General features: G+C 30.4%; 4 protein-coding genes across 8 annotated transcripts; all 4 read left to right on the top strand.

Annotated features, from left to right (window-relative positions):
* Positions 1-1097: 1097 nt before the first annotated feature.
* Positions 1098-11180, top strand: LOC126844802 (sorting nexin-6). Of its 3 annotated transcripts, none has more exons than XM_050583218.1 (13): positions 1099-1285; positions 1463-1593; positions 2593-2658; positions 2925-3029; positions 3099-3209; positions 4513-4634; positions 4714-4876; positions 5645-5810; positions 5882-5997; positions 6223-6405; positions 7242-7305; positions 10720-10805; positions 10885-11180. In XM_050583218.1, the coding sequence occupies exons 2-13, from the start codon at positions 1588-1590 to the stop codon at positions 10948-10950; spliced, it is 1254 nt and encodes a 417-aa protein (XP_050439175.1). In that variant the 5' UTR covers positions 1099-1285; positions 1463-1587; the 3' UTR covers positions 10951-11180. The 3 variants fall into 3 exon arrangements, with proteins under 3 accessions (XP_050439176.1, XP_050439175.1, XP_050439174.1); XM_050583217.1 differs by having other exon boundaries at positions 1100-1368; XM_050583219.1 differs by lacking the exons at positions 7242-7305; positions 10720-10805; positions 10885-11180 and adding an exon at positions 6491-6606 and having other exon boundaries at positions 1098-1368.
* A 3797-nt stretch (positions 11181-14977) lies between these two features.
* LOC126844746 (uncharacterized) lies at positions 14978-15481 on the top strand. Its single transcript, XM_050583142.1, has one exon. The coding sequence runs from the start codon at positions 14978-14980 to the stop codon at positions 15479-15481; it is 504 nt and encodes a 167-aa protein (XP_050439099.1).
* Positions 15482-15967: 486 nt separating this feature from the next.
* LOC126844676 (B9 domain-containing protein 2) lies at positions 15968-21025 on the top strand. Its single transcript, XM_050583040.1, has 4 exons — positions 15968-16135; positions 19052-19177; positions 20143-20277; positions 20847-21025. The coding sequence occupies exons 1-4, from the start codon at positions 16048-16050 to the stop codon at positions 21023-21025; spliced, it is 528 nt and encodes a 175-aa protein (XP_050438997.1). The 5' UTR covers positions 15968-16047.
* A 14-nt stretch (positions 21026-21039) lies between these two features.
* Positions 21040-27190, top strand: LOC126844673 (tectonic-1). 3 transcript variants are annotated; one of them, XM_050583035.1, is made up of 6 exons: positions 21040-21513; positions 22021-22209; positions 22772-22943; positions 23073-23278; positions 24336-24905; positions 26684-27190. In XM_050583035.1, exons 1-6 carry the CDS (start codon positions 21040-21042, stop codon positions 27152-27154), a joined length of 2082 nt encoding a protein of 693 aa, XP_050438992.1. In that variant the 3' UTR covers positions 27155-27190. The 3 variants fall into 3 exon arrangements, with proteins under 3 accessions (XP_050438992.1, XP_050438994.1, XP_050438993.1); XM_050583037.1 differs by lacking the exon at positions 26684-27190 and having other exon boundaries at positions 24336-24533; positions 24593-24778; XM_050583036.1 differs by lacking the exon at positions 24336-24905.
* Positions 27191-27314: the final 124 nt, after the last annotated feature.

The raw sequence follows: 27314 nt of genomic DNA, 5'->3' as shown, positions 1-27314 counted from the left end.
ATTCATCCATATAATATAACCTAGGAAGCAATTTAATGGTTCACAAGCAACCTTTTGTACTTATTAGTCTTCCACCTTATTAATAGTGCGTTTTATAAAGTATGGAAGTTTCATTGTTCGTACAAAGCATCCTTTATTTAATTTAAGCATAATACATAATACAATATTCAAACATCAGAGGTAATTTAAATTTATTTTTAAGACATTTTGTCTAACAACTAACAAGTAGTTAGTAGTATCACCTTATATCTGAAGAAGAAATAAAAACAACTACAAGAACATTCAGTAATTCTTATAAATAAATATCAGTGTATGTGTGTTGTACATGGATTCAACTGTATTATTGTACTGTATGTTACAATTCAATTTGTAGTGCTAAAAAACAGAAAGTTATTTTAAGCTATTGCAGTTTTTGTATAAATCACTTCTTTACATCTTTCTACAATTGAAACCGTAGGTTATTATAAAACCACCCATTATCATGTTTTTTGTAACAGTATATAATTGTGGTTAAGTCGTTGTGGTAAGGTTAATTAAATAAGTTAATATATAATATAGTATTGACTATAGTAAATAATAATTAATTCACAAACGAATGAATAGATTTAATATTAGAGTTCCTACTTGGGACATATTATCTATCCAAAGTCTATGGTATTCATGTGCAAGTAGTAAACATTGACTTTTGTATTGCATACTTGAAGAGCAAGAGGTTTTACCGTTTGTTAAACATAATTTTTTAAATAAAGAACTTGTAGAAATACATAATAATAAAGTTTAGGGCTATTACTTTGACTGAAAATTCATTAATATTTGTAAATTGTGATTAGTTAATTGATTATTAGTAGCAACGCTGTTGGAAGTTTCTATGTGTGTTCTTGTCTATGGTTTCTATTGACTATAGATAATAAGTACCTGTTATTTGAGTACAAATTTACAAAAATAAATAATAATTTATTATAATATTATTTTGTATAATTGTTTGTTTATTGTTTTATCTATGATTATAATATTATCACTGAATAGTGAGTAACATAATAATTACAAACACCAAACTGATATTGTTATCATTTTCGATCACAATATTGTCACAAACGAAATGGATATTACGTTGGGCGTATATACCATGTACTTTGCTTATCGAAATTTGTCGTTTTGCAAATAAATTAGTCACAATTCATAGTTCACAAAAGTATTATCATTGAGTACGAACATAATGTTAAACATAAATTATTAAATACAAATTGTACGATATATACTCAATAGTATTATCTACTGCTAAATGGTAGGTTCCTGTAGCCAGTTTTCATATGTTTAAATTTATTCAATAAGTGAATAAGTCACAGTTCGCATCACCATATAAATTCTGTAAGGACAATCGTGAAATCGTTTTTATTATTATTATTATTATAATTGTTATAATTATTATGTGTTTTATTACAATTGTAATGTGTTGTTCTAGTCATTATCGGGTCGCTGTTTAATTGTTGTCAATTCGCTTGTTGTTCATTTATACTCTTAAAGAACTGTATCCTCTATAGTATTGCTCCTTAATCTAAGAACTTTGCTGTACTCAACGCAGATAAAATGCATGTAAGTATAAAGTAACAAAAATTAGTTTTTATTGGTAGGAAGAAATTGTTTCTTAATTTCTATAACTTTGTTTTAACGTCATATTTAGAATGTATATTTTATAATATTTCAACGTATATTCAATTAGGAATTTATTATTTTAATAGGATATTAACAATAAAAGTCAAGTACACTTCAGTGTACTTGAATTTTAATAATTACATTTGTAATTTTGTTGCTAAAATAGTGATACTATAGGTAATCCAGCCCATGAGAGAAGAAACTCTCATAGAAAGAAAAATATATAACTCCTAGGTGCATATGAGAGTCAAACAAATTTTCAGAATAACTATTCTACAACAAAAAAGATAATGCTTTTTTATAGATACAGTTTATAGATTAACTTTTAAATAGATCTGATGTGCGTTATTTTAATTTTTTGCTCAACAAATCGATGATATTAGCAGAGATTATACACTTATGTTTATTGATTGTTTATCAATAAACATTGATAGTATAAAAATATTGTAATAATACAATGATTGTATAATAAATAATCATTGTTTATCTTAACCGGGAGGTGTGGCGCAGTGGACATCTCAAGTGCCGTATGGCACTTGAGGTTAAGCTGTGTCCGTTGCTGCTTGATCCCAGATGGACGGCCACCCGGGATTTTTAACGGCGACCCACACTATTAACCCCGAATGCATAGCTGAAATGCCATACACCTCGGTGACCGAACTGGCATAAAGTTAGCCATAGCCACTCCCGGTCAATACGCCATAATCATATTTTTTTTTTCATTGTTTATCTAATCTGTGATATCAGAGTTGTCGTTCGGTAGCTTTGCTTCCAGAAACCGCTTAGAAATCAGTACTGCAGTTTTTAGGAAATTAAAAAAAAAAATCCAAGCTTGATTGTTGTTTAGTGGTATCTAGAGCGCTGAGCTACCAACTGTGTCATCATTGGAAAAAGTATTATAAATTATAAATAAACTGAAAACTTTGTAATTTGTTTTAGTCTGAAGATTTAGACGTAGAAGATCATTCTCCTAGTGATCTGATGAATGAGGACCTCCTAAATGAGGTAAACAATATAATGTGTGTAAAATATTAACTAGTAAAATAAATTGGTGTTTTATTTAATTGTGCATTAGATCTACAGTACTGTTATATTTTATATTCTATGGATAACACGGTGATATTGACTATAGTTTATGACAATTAATAACATATATATTATTAAGTATTTATTTTGTTTTTATTAAGTAATTTATTAAGCACAGTTTTCTGTTACAGAAATTTTTTAGTACTGTGTTATTCATTAATAAGGTGTAATTATTTATATTATAGGGAAGTAATTCAGAGAATGTGGACTTAAGTGATAACTCACTTCAAGTTGTCATTTCTGACGCTCTTAGCGAAAAAGACAGAGTGAAGTTTACTGTTCTATCAAAGGTAAGATTTAAGCATTATGTACTAAAGCAAAAACCATTAGTAACTAAAATTTTTTACCATTTTATGTAGACAACGTTACCAGATTTTCAAAAGTCAGAATTTTCAGTTGTAAGACAACATGAAGAGTTTATTTGGTTACATGACCAATTTGAAGAGAATGAGGATTATGCTGGATATATTGTAAGTAGAATTGCATTTTGTTTTATTGTGGAGATAAATTGTTTATTTTAATAATGTCCAATATATAAATAAAATACAAATTATAATTCTGACATAATTTTGTATTAATCAATTATGTAAAAACATGTTGACGTGTATATATTTTAACGAAACCAATTACAAACCTTGGATGAAACAGCAATGGCCCTTAAGATATAGTTGAAATAGTATTTATATTAGAGTAATATAAATAAAAAATTGAATTTACAATATATTAAGATAACATCTATAACTATTGGTAATTGTAAGGAAAGTTTTAAATATTTTTTATTTTAAAGAGTATTTTGATAATTTATGCAAAATTGTAATGTATAACTAATTCACATGTATACTATCTGTGAATTATACGAATACACATGTAATTCAAACTATGTAAACTGTAACATGAAACGTTCGGATTTAGGAATTTTTGTGTACAGGGAAATAAGATTCTCTAGTTTAGTCCTATTAACATAATTATTCTAAGAGAACACCAATATCTAAATAGCTACCTACTATTTGTAAAATTCTACAAACAGCACTTTTATATTAGCATGAAACATGCCTTAGTCTTGGCCTGCCATCTCGAAAATAACACAAAATAACGACAAGAAATAGCAGGAGTAGGGCCTACTTCCGTAAGATTGATTCGAATGCACCGGATCATTTTGATGTGGTCGGTCCCTGTGCCTCTTGCCTCAGCACCACTACTCATATTATGCTGCATGACTGAAATGGGCGTAGCGATCCCCATTACATCTCTGATGTGGCGCTCGTATACTCTGTGTAACATATAACATATAAGATGTCATCATAATAATGAGTCGTCATCGTCATTCAAACGTTTTGGCCAGAACATATAATTAAGACTATACTATCGTAATCAATCGCAAGGAGATGATAGATCAGAAATAATCACTATTCAGGAGCCAGCAGGCTAAAGCATGTTCCATGTTTTATCATTTTAGCCGTTAAGCTTTAAGTAGACCGTAACTTTAATTTTATCATTTATATGTAGATTAATTTTACTAATACTATAGACTGTAGTTTAAATTTTAGAAAATCTTGAAACAAATTTTAGATTTAAAGTGTTTTTTTTTTAGGTATATTAATTAAAAGTATATTTAACTATGTAGGTATATTCTTTTGATGATTGTGAACAAGCAAAATGACCTCTACATGATTGTTAACATTAAAACTGTATTACTTATGGTTTTATTTGTTGTTAAAATAATGATGATTAATTATTAATAACTAATAATAAAAATAAATTTTTTTTTTATAGATTCCTCCAGCACCACCTCGTCCAGATTTTGATTCATCTAGAGAAAAATTACAAAAACTTGGTGAAGGAGAAGGTACTATGACAAAGGAGGAGTTTATGAAAATGAAAAAAGAATTGGAAGCGTAAGCTGATATAAATAGATATAAATTTATTTATTTTGATAACTTTTAATTAATAATTCAATTATGTTGATATTTTTAGTGAGTATTTAGCCACTTTTAAAAAAACAGTTGCTATGCATGAAATGTTTCTTTCAAGGCTAGCTCAGCATCCTGTGTTTCGATATGATACAAATTTTCGAGTATTTTTAGAATACGACCAAGATTTGGCTGTTCGTACTAAAAATAAAAAGGAACTTTTTGAGGTAAGCCTACATGACACTCATATTTATTATACATCATTAATGTTCTAATAAGAAATCATACTAAATTCATAAACAGCTTTTTAAATAATGATAAAAACAAATTTAATATGAGGGCTCCGTTTAATAACATTGTACGTTTTCACAATTGAGAAGAAAAATAGTGCATTCTAATTATTTCACTTAGATTTTAATGATTATTTTTATAAATTATTCAAAAACATTTTAAAAAACAATATTAAATCTTCATTGAAAAAAATGTATTCTAGTTGGGAAACTTTTGAAGTTTGAAAGTTTGAAGTGAAATTTTCAAATACTTTATCTCGGATAGGTACGACATTTTTGGACTTATGTGTTCTGTATAAACGGGTTGGATATTAATAAACTAAAAAAAAATTAACGTACAGTTTAGTCCTTGTAAAGAATATACATAGATAAAGTCACTTATTTTTGTATATAAAGGTATATAAATCTATAAATACATGTTACTGCATGCCATTAATTAAGGGTTAATTATGGGAAGATATTCCACTGTTCATGTAGCTTAAAAAGCCTTGAGGGCCTAATGCGACTATTATTACATGGTACTCAGCAAATTTGCTTTGAGACGGGTCGTCACACCATCGCCTGACATCATATTAGTTAATATTTTCATGCTTACCAGTACACAGTTGTAGAAACATAAATATCAAGAATAATTATTTCAAATATATTTCTTATTATTACTTTAATGACATAACATATTAATAACTATATTTAATTTAAATTTAGGAAATTATGAAATCATTATCTAAAACAACAGATGAGTATCTACTTTCAGCAACTGTCCGGGATGTCAATGACTTCTTCGAACAAGAGAAAAATTTCCTTATTGATTATTATGGCCACTTAAAAGACGCTACAATGAAATCTGACAAAATGGTAAACAAACACAAAGGTTAGTTAAAAGCATTTAACTTGTATGTCCAACCATAATGATACAGACTGATTAACTATTTTTTTCATCAGACGTTGCAGATTGTTATATTAAAATATCATCGTGTTTGATCCAGTTGTCTACATTTGATCATAGAGAATTAGATTGGTTTTTAAATCGATTTTCTGAAACTCTAGAAAAATTAAGGGTAATTTAGAAGCTGTATTTTTTTTTTATAATAAGTTAATTACAATATGTTTATTGTCCGTTTCTCTTCTTGGAAAAATAAATGACCACCCAATTGGAGGTGAAAGCATTGGGAAACCAAGACCAAAAATCCGCTTCATAAGAACACAATTTAATAATTATTTACCAAAAAGAGTTGTACTATAACATTGAGATAAATGTGTACATTTATAATTTTTATTTTCAGAAAGTAGAAGGGAGAGTAGCATCTGATGAAGACCTAAAGCTTTCAGACACACTACGTTATTACGTAGGTGACTCATTTGCTGCCAAACGGCTCTTATATAGGCGGCTTCGATGTTTAGCAAATTATGAAGCGGCCAACCGTAATTTAGAAAAAGCAAGAGCTAAAAATAAGGATGTTCATGCTGTAAGTAAATTATTAATTCATCACAAGTAAAACTATACACTACTAATAATAATAATGATAATTTTTAATTAAATTGTTTAATGAGGCTCAAGAAATAATTGATGTAAGTAACAATGCCTACGATAAGTATGTAAGATAAAAATTAGACATTTCAAAACCGTAGTACAAGTATTATTATGAGCCATTTATTATTAGATTACTCATTTCTGTCTCATTCACAAAGGCACATCTTATATAAAACTTGCATTTTATGTTTAAAATAAAACAATGATATTTTTTGGGGTTTATTGTACTTAAAAGTAAAAGTATGTATATTTTAGTTTCTTAAATATTACTTAGTTATTTTTTTTGGGAACTTACAATTAAACATTGAACATTACTTTGTTATATTTTAAGCATTGAATACAAGTTCATAATTTGTAAATGGTTATAGTACATAACATGGTAAAATGTCTTTTGTCATGATACCTATTAATACTGTTTCAATTATTATTTAAAAAATAGAATAGTGAAAGTAGCTTTGAGTTAATTTAGTTTTTTAGAATTTGATTTTCCATAATATAAATACTAAATATCTAGTGTTTTATTCAATCAAATATTTATAAAATTAGAGCTTGTTAGTAATCATTAAAATTATTTGATTGTGTAGAAATTAAAACATTAGTTTACACAATTTTTGAGTTAAAAACTCAATAAATTGTATAATCATTAGATGCTGATATAATTGTAAGTTAACATATTTTTACATAATGCTATTTGTTATTGTAGTAAGTATATAATATGCTTTTCATTTTTACAATGTAGCATTGAACATTAAATATTAATATTATTTATAGGCGGAGACAACTCAACAATTATCTTGTGAAAAATTCGAAGTAATGTCTGATAAAGGAAAAGAAGGTAAATAAAAATGTATTTTATTTAAAGTTTTAACGCCCCAAAGGGGTAATAATTACAGTTATTAAAGTTTTACAACTAAAACTTAGGTATTAGATGTACTGTATACGAGTATATATAGAAAGAATACAAAATAAATACATATATACAATAAGTACATGTAAGCTTAATTACTATTCTTTATTATATTTTTTAATTTAAGTTGGGAATCAAAAGAAAAAATAAAATGAATTACATTGTTACATGAATCTAAAATGTGATACTCCGGACTATATTTAATTAAGTTTGTGAAACATTGTTCAGCAAGAACGGGCGATTATTTCTTGAATTAAAGGTTGGAATTTTAAAGTTAATTTTGCTTAGGAACTCTAGACAGGATAATTTACCATTTATTAAACTATAAATAAAAGCTATGTCGTTATATAACTTTCTAGAGGCCAATGATTCTAAACCCTATTTTACAGCTAAAATATTTACAGAGATATCCACTCGACCTAATTTTTGTGCCATTATTCTTAAAAAGCGTCGTAGGATTTTTTCAAATTTATCAATTAGATTATATTGTTTAGGTCTCTAAATTACTGACGCAAAATTCTAATATGGACCTAACAAGAGAACAATACAATACCTCAAGACAATGAATGCTTTTAAAACTGTTTCTATGTATAAAACCAATTGCTTATATAGCTTTGCTATAAATAGCGTCAATATGGGCATTGAATGTGAGATCAGAAGACAATAAAATGCCGTACAGTAGATGACATTTTTTTTATTTTGTGTGGAGCTATGGTTTTATTTTTTAGGTGGTTAAATGAGACATATTAGCACTTAGATGGGTTAACTGAAAGACCGTTTAGAATACACTATTTCGAAAGTTCGTCTAGATCGTTTTGTAACTGGTTTGAGTTTTCAATTAAATTAATTGATAAATAGATTTCCAGGTCATCGGCAAATAATAGATATGTACATGATTTGAAGGTGGCTCTAATATCATTTATAAATATAATGAATAAAAGAGGGGATAGGTTATATGTTATAGGATAGATGACCGTTTACTTTGACTCCGATGTCGTTGCAAATCTGGTTCTCCATTCTTTTTACGTTTAACCTTCATTGCTTGATGTTTGGGAAAATTAATCCAGTGGTTTCCGGTTGCTTTCTGAATCGCAGTGGCACCTCTTATTACTAAGGGATGCTATTCAAGTATAGATAAACCTATACTTGATACTAGGTCCATTTTGTCGCCTTTTACGACGGGCATGGACAGCCGTGAGTGTGTTTTGCCCCCCACCCACGTAGGTAAACAGAATGGCCTATTAAATAAATAATATGAGAACCTTGATAATAATGGGTTTCCTATACAGCTTTTTTTTTAGTTTTAACAGCAGGATACCGTAGTCAATCGAATCGAAGACCATTTTAAGATCTGTGTAAATTGCATCTACTTTACCACTTATTTTTACAATATCAATTAAATAAGTATAATAATACTATTAAATTGGTTTCTGTTGATTTAGATTTGCAAAAACCATGTTGTTCATCTACTTAAGTGTGCCTAAATGATTCATATAATTTTGGTTCCATAAGTTTTTCTAAAAGTTTTGAAAGTGTACTTAATTTAGATATAGGACGATAATTTTCAACTGCCGATTTAATGCCATCTTTCCATAAAGGAGTTACGAAGCTTGATTTCCGAAATTGAAAATTAGCGTGGGTTAGAAGATAAATATTTTTGAGTATTTGTTAAATATGTAGAATAACATTTTCTAGTCAATTTTTTACATTTTAATCTGATATCAGACAATTTTTTATAACCACTTTTACTGGATGACTGTCTAAAAGCTCTATGAGCAACCTGTTTACTAATTAGCATTTGTTTTACTCGTAGTTCATAGCTGAACCAATGAGTAAATTTAGAGCGGACAGATAATTTCTTAGGTACAAATTTCTTGATAACATCTAGAATTATTTCATAAAATGTATTACAAGCTATTTCTATGTTATTATATTTGTAGAGTAAATTCCAATCTACTGTACTTAAGGTGTGAGTGATTGTTGAGTAATTAGCCTTCCTAAAGTCATATTAATCTATACAAGAGTTATCACTTGTAAAATTATTCTTATTATATTTAAATCTGACTAATAATGAAAGATGGTAATTATCAACTAGGACTAAGAAATCGTTTTTGATAGGAGAAACAAAGGTATTTAGCATATTAGAGGAAATTAAGTCAAGTAAAGATCTAGATGTATTTAAATTTAATTAAATTGAACAAACTCCTTCAAATTGAAACAGTCAAAATGTAAATCAGCACCTTCTGAGTGTCTACCTTTGAATTGCAAACCATCACCAAAAGCTTAACGTTGTTATTGAACTTAGTTAAAATATATTCAATAGATTGAATATGGTTAGAATATGTATGGCAGGGACTATTTGGGGGGATGTAACAAGCAACCAAAACAACTTTTTCGTTCGAGTTTAACTTTACTTCGACGAATACTTGTTAAACATAATTAAATTGAACATAGATTTGCGATGTTAGAAGGTGGTTTTTAACACAAATTGCAACTCCACCACCTCTAGGATGTAAACTGGTGTTTGAACATCTATCAGTGCTAAAAATAGTATACCCATTAAACCCCTGTTCAGAACAGAAAATTCGGTCATTAAACCATGTTTCAGTTATTGTAGACAAATCGTCATTAAGGAGTGGAATGTTGCATCGCAGCTCAATTAATTTAGTCCGGAGACCCCCGTACCTTTTGATAATATCCATTAAATACATTAAAAATATATTTTTTTTTAATTTTTACTATTATGATAAATATTTACAACTTTACCCCTTTGGTAGGAATTTAGTTTTTTTGAGCAAGAAACGGAGTTCCTCTATTATATTTGATGTACCGCCTATTATTACTAGATTCTCTTCTTTTGCCTAGTTCGGATCGTAATTGTTTCATTAAAGCCTGTTGGTATGTTGTCCTATCTTCCGTAATTGATACATGACTGCAACGGCTGATAAATAGTTGTTTAATTTTAGATTTGAAGACTTTAAAGACGTTTGATTGTGAATCTAATTTTAATAGAATGGGGCGAGGTTTTAACCAAATTTGCTGCCTAAACGTTTAGCACGAATAATATGAATACATAAATCTTTCAGTAAGTCTGACCCAGTAGTTGAAGGAAGGGTTAGGTCCTCGTTTTTAGAGTATAGGACATTGAATAGAAGAATATCCTTTCCTCTTGAAATCCTGTTTTTAATTTCGGTAAAAAAGTCGAGATTATTGGTTTGAGATGGTGTCATAGAAGTAGTTTTGAGCTTGGCCAATTTAAAATTAAAAATTTAATACTCGTTTCATGTTTTGTAATTAGACTATATGTGTTTAAATTATTTTAATTATTATTTGTTGTTTCAGAACTAATTGATTTCAAAGCGCGACGTGTGTCAACTTTTAATAAAAATTTATTAGAGTTAGCTGAATGGGAAATAAAACATGCCCAGGTACTTTTTTTACATATTATTACTTTTATAAGTTATACGTGTAATCATAATAGATTAATAAACAATTTATATATTTTAGCATCAAATCGATATACTTAAAACTAGCCTTGAAATGATAAACAGTGAAGAGAAAAGTCAACAGTAAATATATATAGATAATTTCATAATAATGTAAGATATAATATTATTTAGAAAATGAACCTATTGTTGCCTTATGTTAATGATGGTAAAAGTGATTACAATGTATAATCATCAAAACTACAAAACAGTTACAGTATAATTATTACAAAATGCTATCGAGCATCATAAAAATTGATTTAATCACATAATAATTTCTTATTTATCCCGTTTTTATAAATGTATATTATATATTAAAATATGTTTTTATTATATTATCTTAATATATTTATTTATCATAAATAATAAATGTAGAACTCTTTCAAATTAAAGAGTATACAAATATTTTAATTAATTTTATAAACAAAAATAATATGTACTGATTATTGTATTTATATTTATTTCATTATTAGGGATATTATCATTCCTTCATAAATCTAAACTATTATTTGCTAATTTTGTTTTATATAATTTATCATTTTTATTATTATTACACATTTATAAATCTTTATACGTCATTGGGGAACATTTGTATGAACATCTATTGAGTATTTATTGATATTAGTTTATCCGTGTTGCTAACAAAAATAAAACTATTGAGTTATCAAAATATTTTTTTTAAGTATTTGGTTGTTTTTTTTTTTTTAATTTTCACTATTTCTAATATTAAAAAATCATTATTTGTTAAATCTACACGTCTAATATAGCAGTATGTTTGTGTGAATCAAGCCAGTACAGTGAGGACGGAGCATATTGCGGTGGGAGAGGCCGCAGTTTACTGGAATTATTACAACTGAAGTAATAAAATTACTTTACAAAAAGAACGAATAATTTAAAAAAAAGTTATAGCACGTATTTTTAAGTTGAAAATATGTAAATTTGTTTGGGTGTTTTATTAAATATTAAATTTTGAAGGCAAGGGGGGATATTATGTTTTTTTTTCGATTTTTTATCTATAGAGTTGTTACACGAAGAAATCATTTTAGTGGTTAAGAAGATACTGTGGGTCCAGACAGTAAAAAAAATACAATATCATTCTAAAAGTTACAAACAGTTTAAATAAAAAAATAGATAATTAACCGGTGTTGGTGAGTTGCGGCCCAATCCCTAAATCAAGTACGAGTTGCGGCCCGGATTTATGAGAGACGTATGAGTTGCTGCCACATAATAATTACCACTTTCTATCAGCCTATTAGCGTTGCCCAGAAGACACCACGGGAAAGTTGTCTGAGTTGTCTCCCAAAAATGTGTTTGTTGGTCAAGTTTTTAAAATTATGTTATTGGCTGATGACCGGTTCTGTCGTTGTCATTTTAGTTTACATTTTTGGTTTGGCAAATATTTAAAACTTAAAAGTTTTAACAAATTCAAACTGCCCAATTTCTTTTTTTTCGATCCTTGTAATTTGTTCTCTTATATTTTGTTGTGTAGAAAAACCAATTATAGATGCTACTTTGTCATTCACAAATAAAAATTATTCGCTCATATTGGTCTTAATGTCCATGGAACCCAAAGCAGCATGTAATTCCTCAACGCTATTCGGCAAAGGGGAATATACTGATAAATGAGCACGATGAATATTATGCCTAATTAATGAAAAATCATTGTTTTTTTAAAGTAGGTATATCACTACTATGATTGTGATCAGTGTTACTTTCAACTATGATATTTGCAAAAGATAATTTTAAAAAACACAACTCTTCAAACAGCAAGGCCACCGTTATACATCATCTTAAAGTGTTTTATAGAAACGAAATCTGTAACCTTCGTAAACAATAAGCGGCCTCGATTTTTACTGTTAACAAATTCCATGATCGCACGAGAAGCTTTGTAGCTGACTGGACTGACAGTGTAAATATAAAATGTAAATATGGTCACTATTTTGCGTTTGAACTATCAAGCAATAATTTTAGAATATCCGTATTTTTCTTTTTTTGGCATTTTATTTTACTACATATCGGTGTTTCGATGCGGTATTTTAAGAATAGTTATGAACATACAGGGTGATTTTTTCATACACTTATTTTTTTAACCCCTTCCTCCTACATACATTTTTTTTTATGTCAACTTTTGAAAATTAAAACGTTACGTATGTACCTATATATTTTATTAACTTTTTAAATTAAGATAAATTCACTAAAAACGTTGACTGATCGATAACCAGTCTTGGATAATTATTTTTATTGTTATTGAAGATTAAAGTTAACGACGGGAAGAGTGGGTTGTAGTATTTTTTTTTCTACGCACATTATACAACCGCACTTTTCCAACTGTTCTAACTTTTACACTCTAACAACTTAATAAAAAACGTCAGAAGCTATAGGGGCGCGGATGGGGACACAGACCACTTCTTAGTGATAGCAAGCCTATCGTTAAAGCTGTCAACGATTTGGGGAAAAAAAGCAACAACCTAATACAGCACATAAACTAGATAGAAGTAAATTAAGAGATCAAAAGGAAATCATGAAATACCAAAACAGAATAAAGGAAAGATTGAACAGCTTTAACATAATACAAGGAGAATTGAGTAACGTAATGAGTGAACCCAAATAAAGCAATCACTAAATAAAGCAGCAGAAACTCTCCGAGCTACCAAGGGAAAAAGTAAGAATCACTGGTTTGATAATGAGTGTCGAGAAGCGATAAAAAATCGAAAAGCAGCAAGAGTTAAAATGATACAAAATCCTTCGACTTCAAATTTACAGGAATATGCAGAACTTCACGCAAGGTCAAATAAAATAATTAGGCAAAAGAAAAGAGCATCAGAAAAAAATACTTTAAATGACATTGAGTCGTATAAAAAGGACCCGAAAATGTTCTTTGAAAAATGTAAATCAATAAAAGAAGGCTTTAAATCTCGTACCTATCTTATGACTGATGACGATGGCAACCTCATATCAGACCCCAAAATGATCATAGACAAGTTTCAAACATATTTTGAGAATCTATTAAACAATAAATCAGACGATGACAAACAATACAGATGGATCTAGAGAACCGGCTGAGGATCAAATATATGTTACAGTGGAACCAGAAGTGCCGGAATCTAGTTTGGAGGAGATTAAATCAATAGTGGAGTCACTGAAGAACAACAAAGCTCCAGGAGAGAACAACATAAATCCGGAGTTACTCAAACTTGCTGGGCGAGACCTCTTGGAAAACTTACACAAAACCATCTCAACTATATGGGAGCAAGAAAAACTAGAAAAGGGTTGGAATACCGCTATTATTTGCCCGATTTACAAAAAAGGAAACCCCAAGAAAGTGGAAAATGACCGTGGCATATCCCTATTAGACACTGCTTATAAGGTCTTGTCAATAGCCATTTAACATAGACTTGAAAAATATTCAACAGAAATAACCGGTGAATACCAGTGTGGTTTCATGAAAGGAAAGTCCACTACTGACCATACATTCACCCTCAGACAGGTTATGGAAAAGTATTATGAATATGACAAAGACCTACACATGAATTTCATTGATTTCCAGCAAGCTTATGATAGCATTATTAGAGACCGGCTATGGTCAGCACTTATACATTTCGGAATACCAAAGAAGTTGGTTAACTTAATAAAGTGTTGTAATTCTGACACACTTTGCAAAGTGCATTTTCTTGGAAAAACATCAAAGGAGTTTGAGGTCAGGTGTGGATTGAAACAAAGGGACGCGCTATCTCCCGCTCTCTTCAGTCTATCACTTGAAAAAGTCGTAAGAGACATGCAGGAAGACCGAGAAATGAAAGTACTGGGGGGGCTCAACTCTCTTAGCATATGTGGATGACATTGTATTATTTGGAGAATCGAAAATGGAATTAGAAGGGAGAGTACGAAAGCTCATACTGACAAGTAAAAAGATGGGCCTTAAAATAAATGAAAATAAAACTAAGTATATGCTAATGAGTAGACGACCTACTCCGGTACAAAATGTGAGTATTGATCATTTCTCTTTTGAACAAGTCGAAAATTTTAAGTACTTAGGATCTAATATAAATCATAAAAATAATATGCATAACATGATTAAGTCCAGGATAAGTGCAGCAAACCGAGGATACCATGCAATGAGAAAAATGTTCACATCGAAACTGCTGTCTAGAGACACAAAGAAAAAACTATACATTGCCTACTTACGCCCCATTGTCATGTACAGATGTGAGACATGGTCCACGACGCAGGGTGACGAGAATAACCTATTGACTTTCGAAAGGAAAATACTTAGAAAAATATATGGGCCTATATTAAACCCCAATACTGGTGTATACGAGCGAAGAAAAAACGCTGACTTAGACAGTCTGTTTAATACAGCCAACTTAAAAGATTTTCTGAGGTCGAAAAGATTAGAGTGGGCTGGTCATGTTTGGCGTGCAGAGAGTGGACTGATAAGACAGGTACTCATCAATAAACCAAATAAAAAACGACCTGTAGGAAGGCCAAGACAACGGTGGTTGGACCGAGTAAAGGACGACCTGAAGAGATTACGCAATGGAGCAAGTATTGAGGATGCAGAGGATCGAGAAGTTTGGAGAGCTTTGGTAGAAGCTGCGAAGCACCTAAATGGCGCGTAAAGCAAAAAAAAAAAATAATAACGAATTAATCTTTTGACAAATTAAATATTATTACTTATCACAAAAAATAAGATTTTAACAATTTATATAGATATATAATGAATTACAAAAAAACATAAATTTGACAAAATATTCGAAAATCCAAAAATTTGAATTATTTGATTACTATTCGAATTATTCGATTACTATTCGAATATTCGAACTATTTTCATACGAATAGTATTATTCGATTATTCGAATAATTCGAATAATAGAAAAATTCGATTCGAGGTCTCAGCTCTACTTTATACATCGTATATGTATTACCAACGCGGTATCCGTTACTATTAGCGACGGTGAGGCGCACGTCACAATATGTTTGTTACAACATTATAATACTAATATTTATGTGGTCGTTTTTGTGGCGTACAATATGCCAGTTAACGTTTTGTTTTGTTGATGCGATATGCACCGGCGGTCGCCTAGTAACGGGTGAAGACCGCGATCGGCGACAATTTGTGGCCAGCAGTATTTCTTTTCTATTATTGACCAACACTGTGTTTGCACAACGATGTCCGTGTGTTATTATGGCTGAACTTTTTATCATCGGTCAACTTTCCTGTGCTGAACAATTTCCATCGAACAGCCTGTTCTGCAAATGGAGCATTCACGCCGGTAAGTGTACTAAATAAGTAGTTGATATTATTTAATTTAAATAAACGTAAAAAAAAACGACAAATTCTATGAAATTCTAACCTATTATTACCTCACCTAAACCTGCTTTACTATGTGAGTATTTGAATAAATAACAAACAGTGATTGACTTGGGAAAAACAAAATTAACGCAAACGGGAATTTATATGTATATATGATATTATTAATAATGTAATAAGGCGCTTTAGTTTTTGTTTTAAAACGGAATAACTTCTAAGCGTTTTAATTTGATTCCTAGATAGTTAAATAGCTTTTGAGAAATCATATTATATCATAAATAATTAAAATGTAGGTGACCGCGGATCATATTCAAACACGTAACTCGTAAAGTAAGTTTTATTTTTTTTTTTAAGGACATATTAATCTCCAACAAAAACCTTAAAGTGTAAAGGGTCAAAAGAAAAGAAAAAAGGTTCAGATCATCCCCTCACAAAAAAGTCATCCTATCAACATAGTGATATCTACATTATGGCCAAGTCTGCTATTTTTTAATTCATAACCTCTCGTCACTCTTACTTTTATGAGCAATACTGGTCTTTTATTTGTATTGCTTAACACTTGGCCGCAATATCTGAATGAAACATGACCTTTCTGAATGAGGCGTAAAACAGAATTAGCCACAAAGTAGTTACCAATTTGACTGACTTTTTTGGGAGAGAATCTGAACCTTTTTTCTTTTCTTCTGAGTTATCTCCTTCCTTAATAACTCCTAAGTGAGTAAATTTGATAATGATGTTTTATGCTTCATTCGCGTCACATCATGCATTTAGAACTAGACTCCCTAAAGCGGTATTAATTTTGAAAAATTGCCACTTTCAGATTTTTCCCTTTAGTTACACTATAAGACCTACCTTTGTGCCAAATTTCACGTTTTTACCTATAGGTTTTATGGGAAATTTTTTGTAATTTTGATGATGAATGAGTAAGTGAGTCAGTAACAAAAATGAAAACTTTGAAATTCTCCTTTTTTGAAAAGGCTTACTATTAAGGACTTAATTTTTTAAAGTATCCTGAGCTACTTGTAACTTAAAAAATGAAAAATATATTTCTTAAAAATATTATATAGGCCTTTTAAAAATATTTGATTATACTTAAGTTAATACTGATATTCAACGAGTCTCCGTTTTAAATTATTTTGGTGTCTATTTTAAAGTAAAATTTTATTTTAATTATCTCATTGAAAACATTAGAAATACCTACCTAAAAGTTAAACCCTATCTAAATTGGTCATTTTAGAGCGTAATTTTTCAGAACTTGGCAATCCGCTTACCATAAAAAATGTATATCATTTTTTAGTGTGTTCTTTTCTAGATTATAATAATTTCATTTAGTCCCCTAACACCATTCTTTACACTTTACACTTAGAATGAAATATCAATACAAAACTCTTCTTTATTTTATCTTTTTTAAATGTAATGTTCGAGACCATTCCATTCGTCATATTATGATGGTGTCTTAGACCTTAGATTTCTTCAAAATAGCACCTTTAAAAAATCGGAGGAATTACTTTAATATACTGTTCCTTTATAAATTACTCCATAATAAAATAGACTGTCTTCAGTTAATGGAAAAAATAAATTATAAAGACACATTTTTTATTAATAACATTAAAGCTAAATATTTTCTTCCTTCTTCAGCTAATACTCTAATGATTTATGGCGATTGGAAACTGTACTAATTTAGATTTGTTTTGTTGTTCAGAAAATTATATTAACAACACCGTATAAACTTTTTCCTGATAATTCATACTAATTAATACTTTATTTTGGATTGTTAAGTACTTTTTTGAGAAATAGTTTTTTGTGATTTATTATTATTATTATATTTAATTACTAGGTAAGGTATATTTTTAATACTACTATGTTATGTACATTGTTACTGCAATAAGAATAAAATTATTAATAGACTTGCCTACATATATATCTTTATCTTTATAGATATAAAATAAGAAGTCCTGACTGACTGATTCATATTCAACGCACAGCCTAAACTGTGTTAGCTAGCGACTTGAAATGTTGAGGGTCTGTTTGTATTATAGTCTAGGCGTGCAATAAGAAAGGATTTTTTATTTTTTTATTTTAAGGGGTTGAAATGGGCAAAAAACCAAAATTTAAGTAGCTGAATGACCTTTATGTATTAGTGCATCATTCATCCGATCGCCATGAAACTTTGGGAAGTTATTCAGTACACGAAAGTTACTGGCATAATACTTTTTGAAAATTCAAACTAATCCTGGAGGTAATGTAATAGCAGGGGAAAAATACTAAGAGAACCATACCGAAATGAACAAAGCTACTTCCGCTACCTATAAAAAAAATCACCCAGAAGAGCAAAGCAGCATCGTGTCAAATCAATCACACTTTTTATTTTTATTTTTCAAGGTTTTTTTTTGTTAGATAACGATTTATTTTAAACGTTATTTTGGGTGATTTACACTTAAAAAGACATTGCTTTCACTCAAAAGGAGTTGAACAATCACAATTATTTTTCCGGCAACGCCAGTAATTCAGCTATAATATAATAAGTAAAAAAAATATTTTAAACTTCAGATTTTATATTTATTAAGTACATTTAATTGATTAAATGTTGATACCAAGTTAGATTTAAAAATTGCGTTACTCCCGGATTATGTCCTTTGTTGTCCTTGCGCACGTCTGTGCGTTCTGGAAACGCCAAGCAATCATAGTGGCTCCTTTTGCCGCACGACACTGTGCTTAGCATATTCCGCCTCAATTGGTAACACTATAACTGACCTACATGAACCTACCTAAAGAATTATTACATACATGTTATTCACATTTAAATCTACTTTAACCGCTTATTTCATGATTAAGACCACAAAATTAATACTATATTTTTTTAATTTATTAACGACAGGGTCTAATTGGAAATTAATTGCCGGTCACAAAGAAGGACAGACTCAAGTAGACGTGCCGTCTTACGACAACCGTACTTGGTGGTGTCATCCTATAGATATCCATTACGCTACCAAAGGAGTTCAAGGTGCGTATGACAAATACAGTTTTAGTGTACTAGGTACCTATATAATAATACTCAAATACGTATAACAACATTATATTTAGACCTTCTTTTTTTAAAACAAAAACGAAAAACTTACATTTTATACGTTATTTTTTAATTCAAATTTGGTTTCAGATTATCAAGTAGCTAAAATTATTTTCTAAGGAGAAATGTTCAAAGTGTCTGTACTTAATTTTCTAAAATGTGTTTTAAATAGATTTCTTTTTTTCATTTGTTCTTTTCTTTGCTGAATTCAAAGCTGGCCTTAGATATTCTTTTTTAAAACTATGTCAAACACATTTTAGACAATTATAGAAAATAGGTACAAAACACACTGAAAATATGCTGTTAGGTTAGTTGTCCCATGGCACTAGCCCTCGTAAGACGAACTTTGCAATTCTTTATATTACAACTCAAATCAATTTTTTTTTGCTAGCTAACTTGTGTATTTGAACTTTGTAAGCACAATTAGTTGCAATGGTTTCTTAATTAAGGACATAATCCGAAAATCACAAATCAATGATTCATTAATAGTAATAATTAAATTATGTCTTATGTGCACAAAAACATGCACTTGGAGGGGGGGGGGAGAAACGATGTAAATATCTTGATTTGTAATACTGAGATACACATTTAATACATTATAATAATACATATTTAAGGGGACGTGGGGATTTGGGGAGTAAAGGAGCCCAAGAGTTGTGAAGCATATAACCAAAGTGAGCGGTATTTTTATGTTGTCTGAGGTCTCAAAATATTTAAGGACGATCTTGAAATACAGGATTACAAAAATTGTATTAAAACTTCTACGGATGAATATTACATCGTAAGGATTTGCCTAGTAAAGACGTTTTACTTTAAAAAACAAATTATAATATTATTTTATTCTACAAATAATTATACCTAATTAATATTGAAATACTAACTAACGTTTCTATGTTGTTTAGGGTGGCCGAAATTTCACGTGCAAATATATCACTACGACAACTACGGCCGCAGTGAAATTTATGGTTACGGGTTTTGTTACGTACCGACAACCCCTGGGACGCATACCGTAGATTGTTACACTTGGCGACCAGTTGGTGAGAAATAGGCATTTATTTATTTATGTCTTGTATAAATATAACATGTCAAAGACATTTTACTTGAAATGTGTACATTTATTACGGAAGGAAAGTCGCTTAAGACGGAATGCAGTATTATTTGTACTTGCACGCATTACTCTATAACACTACACCACCCGTTCTAAATTTTAAACTTTAATAACTTTGAAAGTAATTATCCAAAACTGGTTATCGAACAATAAACATTTTCGGCAAATTATTTAAAAAAATAATTAAATATATACGTTACCATTTAAGTTTCAAAGGTTGATAGAGCGATGAAACATACTAAATAAGGTAAACATTTAATACATAATTTTATAATATTGTAAAATTTCATAAACTTATTAGAAAATATGAGAGTTCTACCTAATCCTTAATGAATCACTCATATCTGTATTGGTGTTTGGTTATTTAAAACAAAATACCTATATATTTATTCTATTAGAAGATTGCTAACGCAGTATCAATTTTTAATAATTTGCTTCGAAACTGTTTAGCTCTCAATTTCATTTTTAAAATTTCTTCTTATTTATTTTTATTTTTAGGAAATCTAAGAGACGAGTTTCGTCGGTTTTTCCTAGGCGGTGGCGCTCAACTAAAAGCGCCGGACTTCGCGTACTGCGGTACCGACCGGTATCGGCTGCAAACTGAAGCACTGGGTGTTGTACATTTTGACTTGAACATAATTGCACGCAACTTCCGGAAGTACGGCGTAGAGCTGTAGTGAAACGTGGCGTTATGATTTTCGAATTTGTCTGGTACGTGTTACCATTAAGCTGCGTCGTCGGTTTGACCGGCACGTCAAAGGAATGCGTGGGCAAAGCGTGCACAGACAAACCGCCTATGACTATAAGTACTCCCCTTAAAGCCGTGACAGTATCGAGTCTTAACGGTAATGAATCTACGTCGATCAATATCAGTTACAATACGACCACCGGAAACGGCACCAACGTCGACAAATCCTTCGGTGTTATCTTGATTGAAACGCCTGTGCCACATGCCAACGACACTTTTGTAAACTATACCATCTCGGGGTCACCCGCGGTGGTTCAAAATGCTAGCAGTACGATCGCCAACAACAAGACTGGCAATGCGGTTTTGCCTGTCAACACCATCGAAACGACGACAGCGACAACGACGACGACGACGGCAGGACACGTTTTGGGATATGTTCAAAACACAGGTGACCAATATTGCGGTTGTGATTTGATCGTGAGTATTATTATTATAGGTATTTGTTAAAAATAGGAATTTTATCTAAAGGATAAATTCGTCTGTCTAAATCCAGCAGTTGGTTTAGTTCTAGTTTAAATTGGTATGACTTATGAGTATTGTACGGCACTTTATTAGCGATATTGCTCATTCTGCCAAACAGGCGCAATTATTACTAGAGCTAGATTTATAACTGTATTTTATTTGTTTAATAGCCTTATTGTTTTACAATTTGTTGTCTATATTCTAAATGGCTTAAGTATTTGATTATGCTATGATATGTTAACCATAATAATATTTCCATATTTATTTAAAAATATTGAATTAAGAAATTATTTTTATACTTTTCAACGTCTTGTCGAATTGCCGGTTGATCACCTGTCCACCGCAGTTCCTTTAGGCAGTTAATCGTCATCGTAGCATAATATTATGATCTTCTTCATATCAACAGAGAACGGCCATTAACAGAGTTGGTCATTAGTAATTGTCATTTTTGTATGTTTTTAGCATGGTGCTTGCGATATCAATTGTTGTTGCGACACGGACTGCATGAGCAACGATTTAAAGACCTTTACTTTATGTTCAGATAAAACGGTTTCCGGGTCAATAAAGCCCGAGTCGATTTTGTTCGACTCGTCGTTGTTCTACGTCGTGCTGGACAACGTACCGAGCAATTATTTTTATCCTGAACGAGAGGTAGGTGCATGGTTAACTATGGTTTGAACAGATAGTTGGTCTTTTGTTCTTGAAAATGTTAATCCTTATCAAACAAATTATTTGAAAGGGTGAGAACCAAAAGGGTAAAGTGACTTTTATAAAAGTTTACAGGGAGCAAAATGAAAATTGTTTTCTATGTGTTCTTATGAGTGGTGTTTATTCATTTTCTTCGATTTCATTTTCGAAAATAAATGAAAACACAATTACCTATAACTAGGATTCATTGACGACGAAATATTAGCTTTAAGAAAAATGTAACTTGTGCTCTTAATCGTTCTCATAACTTCATTTGTTTTATCCGATTTTTTTTCGAGAGAGAATCTTCTTGTTTTTATGGCACACCTAGCCACAGTGAACGATAATTACACACACAACACATTATATGAAAAAAACTATTTAACATAATGATCATGCTTAAGTGACCAATCTGTTTCTGCAGGGCAGCTTTTTTAGTCGGTTGGTTCTACTTACGCCCTACTCGTTCCTTAATTGAACCATTCAATGCGTAAACGAATACTTTAATGTTGTTATTTAATTTTAGCCAGTCGAAACAGAAACACAAGTAAATGCAATACTTCGCAGTCGCGGTGCAATTGAATGGCATGAATCTAGTCAAGTGGTCGATACCAGAAATCGCCTTGATTTAACTTACGGGTCGTTACATTGGATGTACGTAGTTTCCAACGTCAACGGCAGCGACTGGATGGCTTTTGGTCAGTACTCAGTGTTCAAATTAAAAGTTTACTAAAATATTATTGTTGTATATCACTTGTAAAATCCGTTAACCAAAAATTGAATTTTATCATTTTCATCGTGTATAACGTATGTGTGTTTATCCAAAGGAGTCAAAAACAGTGCGTTTAGTTCACTTTGCGCTATTCAAGAACCCGTCGAGTACTTAGTGAACAAAGAAACCACATGTGAAGTGTACATTCAAAACTTAACTGAGATGTGCAAAAATAATTCGGAATTAAGTTATAAAAGGTTCTACCATGACCGAGAATTCAGAGTAGTTCAAACGACATACAATCAATCGTCTAAAACCGAGGTGAGTTACTTCTTTCTTTGAGATTAAGTTATTTTCTATTAAATAATGACTAAAAAAACTAAGTTATAAAAAAACCTAGGCTTTTACTACAAAAAATATTTCTTTCAATTTTATTTAGTTTTTTTCTAGCGAATACCAGTATAAGTTTATATTTAAGATATTTTGAATTAATAAAGACTATAGTAATACAAATATTTTTAATTCAATTTGTTGGGTTACCTAATAAAAAATAAGTTATGAGACACTTTAAAAATTACACTTCACAAAAAAAATATGAAATCTCCAAAAACTAGACCTAAAAAAGTTTTCCCTCCAAAACACAAAAAAAAAATTTGATTGAAGAAATAATTAAAATAGACTACTAATTATATTATTCGAATACAAATTTATGTTATAATAATTAAGTACATAGACTACATACAAGTTAAAAAAAAACTTAAAACAATTTTATTTCAAAAACATATCATTGTAAAACTAATAAGTCAGCTCCGCATCGAAGCTGAAACAATTTGTATTTATATACCTACATTCTATATACTATTTTTTATATTTTTTTTAGTTATTTCCGATTTTAAATGGGAAAGGGTAAATCATTTTTATTTTTGGAATTATCTAGTATCGATATTAAATAATACGATTTTTATGTATAGACTTGTTCCGTCTAGAAATTGGCTCAGTAATTGAGTGGCATGCTAAGCTTTTTTCAATGTAAGTAGACGAGGCTTATATTTAAGAAGCATTCTAAGCAATTTTACGCCCCCTACTTAATTATTTTTTGCTGTATAGAAATATAAAAAAGGCACAAAGAGGATATACCCCTTAAAGTTCGCCCTCTTCCTTGCATACCCGACTGCAGAGATTAAACAATTCTCGTGAATAAAAATAAAAAAAATCATTGTAAAAAAAAAATACTTTCTCAGCTACTACACAACGAATCATAATTATAATAAGTAATTTTTAAAAAAAATAATTGGTTGATCTTGATAAAAATGAGGGACGTGTTGTTTTTTTAAAATCATTATATTCCGTCTAAATAACAATGAGACATTTACCGTAGAAAGTTGGATTGGTCGAGTTGAAAGCTTTCGTACAGCATTGCTTAAGAGCTGCAAACGGATCATACAGCTGCTGGACCAGACCGGATCATCCACCTGTCCCTCAGCTCGGTGGAGATAGAACTGTGTGTCGTAATGCCGTGGAGACAGTTGAGTACTTGATTCGACATAACGGCACTAGGGGTGTTCGGAAGTTGGAAGTACGCTTTTACTACAAAGATTTGACGTTCGGTGTGGAGCAAAGTCCCGTTTTCTTTAGACAACAAATCATAGTGAAGTTTGCGTGGGTCAACCAAAGCGCCACGGCGTACACTCGTAGCGGAAAGCCCGGTTACACAACCGGAAACCGGGTAATCATTGTACGGCAAAAAGGTGATTCCAACGCGAAACCCTCTAATGGCATAATGGCAATGGGCACGCTGAGTCTACCTGGTTCTAACGGCCGAGACTGCGATCCCAAGTCTAGACTATCCGTCGATTTCAACCAGAACGTCAACACCGAATGTTTTTATACATGGAAAAAAGAAGAATCCGTGCCTTTCGTAGATTCCTGCATTCGTGTGCAATCTAAGGTACAAACTTATAATATTATGTAGATATGTTGTGTTGGGTCTAAAAAAACTAATTTTTTAAAAATGTATTTGGTAAATGAGCTTAATTTTTTATTTTATTGCTGCAATTTCAGGGGACTAAACATGTTCAAACCCCAAAACCTTAGGACTGTCTAAAAAGTTCTAATTTTTTAATTTAATTGTTTTAGTAGGAGATTAATTGATTATTACCAATTTAATATTAATAATTAAATATACTGAGTTTTGAGTTTACCAGTATACCTAATGATTAGGTATACTCAATGACGTGGTGAATTTACTTTTGACCTTATTGTATAATATATATTACAGGCTGTATGTTGGTGCATTTTTAATTAATTCAATTTTTTCATTTTTTTTTTTTAAATATTTAATGAAAAAAAAATAAAACAAAAATGTTTTTATTTATATTTTTTAATAGTTATATCTTTGTTACTAAGTACAAACTAAAAAAACACTGACGTAGAGTCCTCAGAAATATCATCCCCATTAGGTTTTATAATAGGTAGCTTTTATTTAAAAACCGATTAAAACCCTAACTGCGTGATAATTTTAAATTGGGTAGATAGCAATTCACAAATTGGGAATTTGATAACAATCTGATTTTAACTGATATAATAGGCTTTAAATTCAAAGGTTTTTTTCTAAATTAAAATATTACGTACACCTATTCAGCACCACATCGAAGCTAAATAAAATTACAGTCAAGGTATATTACCGATACATATTTAACGATTTCAATGAGGGGAATAAGGGGAATTTAATAACAAAATAAATAAATCCTACACTTAGCCCGTGGTAAATGGTAATGGGCTTTAGCGCGTATATTAAATAAAGTTTTCCATTTAGTAAATATATAAAAAAAAAAAATAAATCCGCAGACGCGTCGAAAACCGATCAGAACGACAGTCGCTTCCAGGGAGATAATATCTACGCCCTCTTGTTGCACGGGTAGGGGTAATCGTCTGCCAGGTGCCGGTTGTTGCATGCCTTGGGCATTGCAAGGCGAAAATACTACGCGATCCATAGGCGGATAGACCCACCGGCATACCGGACAAATCCCACTCAACACATGAAAATGTAGTACACAAACGCCAATCTATAAATTGTATTATCTACTGATAAATGATAACCAATAGCATTTCTCCTGATTCAAAAAAATATAAAAACAAAGAACAACTAAAAATAACAAAAGCTACAATAATTTATGAACTATTATACATCGATATAATACATGAAAATGTGTATTATCATTGATTATAAATATTAATTAGTAATTGGTATTATTTATATTTATAAATACAGGTTTATAATTATTATACTTATTATAATACCTACTAAAACAATTTATAAGATTTGACAAAAAAATGTTTGTCATCTTTTTAAATTTAAAAAAAGTTATTGATATGTATGTTAAAAATAATAAAAAGGAATACATTTTGTGTAAGGGGAGGGGAGTGTTCGGAGCGAAACTTTCCATTAGTCGGTTCCGTGTACTCGAGTAGCTTTATAAATTTAGCCTATCCGCCTCTAAAGCCACCGTTCACACAGGCAAAGAACACCAAGAAGCGTAAAACATATACATTTCTGTTATTAAGAATGGAAGGCGCTATTTATTAAGATGCAAAAGATAAGCAATTCATGACAAACATTAATTTACATGGTCATTTTAAACATGTCGACTTATTTTTAATGTTAAAATATTAAGTTTTTTTAGTTAAATAATTTTTAAAGTTATTTTTTATTATTGGTTATTATAGGTTATTTCAATATTGGGTGAATTCCAAGATATTATGGTTAGCAGTATGGGCGATCCGGTTGTATCCGTGTGGATTCCGATAACTGTCGCTAAGCTTACGCTGGACGACCAATGTTCAACTTTTATCAATATTGTCAAGATTCATGTTTTCTATTCTTATGTTGGATCATTTGAAAACCCGCAGGCAACAATACACGGTATCCTGGTTAACTTTACTTCCACCATAAACACAACTCAAATAGCACTAGTAAAACCAACTATAGAAATTCCAATCAAGAGCAGCGTCATATTTGTAGATCTTACTAAACCGCCGATCAGAGAATTTGCCGAACCTCCGACATATGAATTTAGGCTTCCTGAAGATTTTTACTATCCATTTTTATCTCACGGATCCAAATTACTCTTATATCCCAAATTAAATTTATTTTTAATGTTGACTGTAATTAATTTACAAATTATAATGTTTAAATAATCACAGTTACTTTAAATAATAAATATAAAGTTCAAAAGAAAATACATTTTATTTAGTTGTAAAAATGTAATGTATAGTTTTTTTTTTTTTTTAACAGTTAAAATACAAGATAACATAGCATTATTTTATTGTAATTAATAATATCACCAAGCAATGTCTT

The sequence above is a fragment of the Adelges cooleyi genome, unplaced genomic scaffold, assembly GCF_023614345.1.
Source record: "Adelges cooleyi isolate 19-005CV unplaced genomic scaffold, UGA_ACOO_1.1 ACOO_flye_CR_arks_rails_tigmint_CR_PRNA_651, whole genome shotgun sequence".
In the NCBI taxonomy this organism is placed as follows: Eukaryota; Metazoa; Arthropoda; class Insecta; order Hemiptera; family Adelgidae; genus Adelges; species Adelges cooleyi.
Note: the sequence above shows the minus strand (reverse complement) of the source record. Positions and strands in the feature narration are given on the sequence as shown.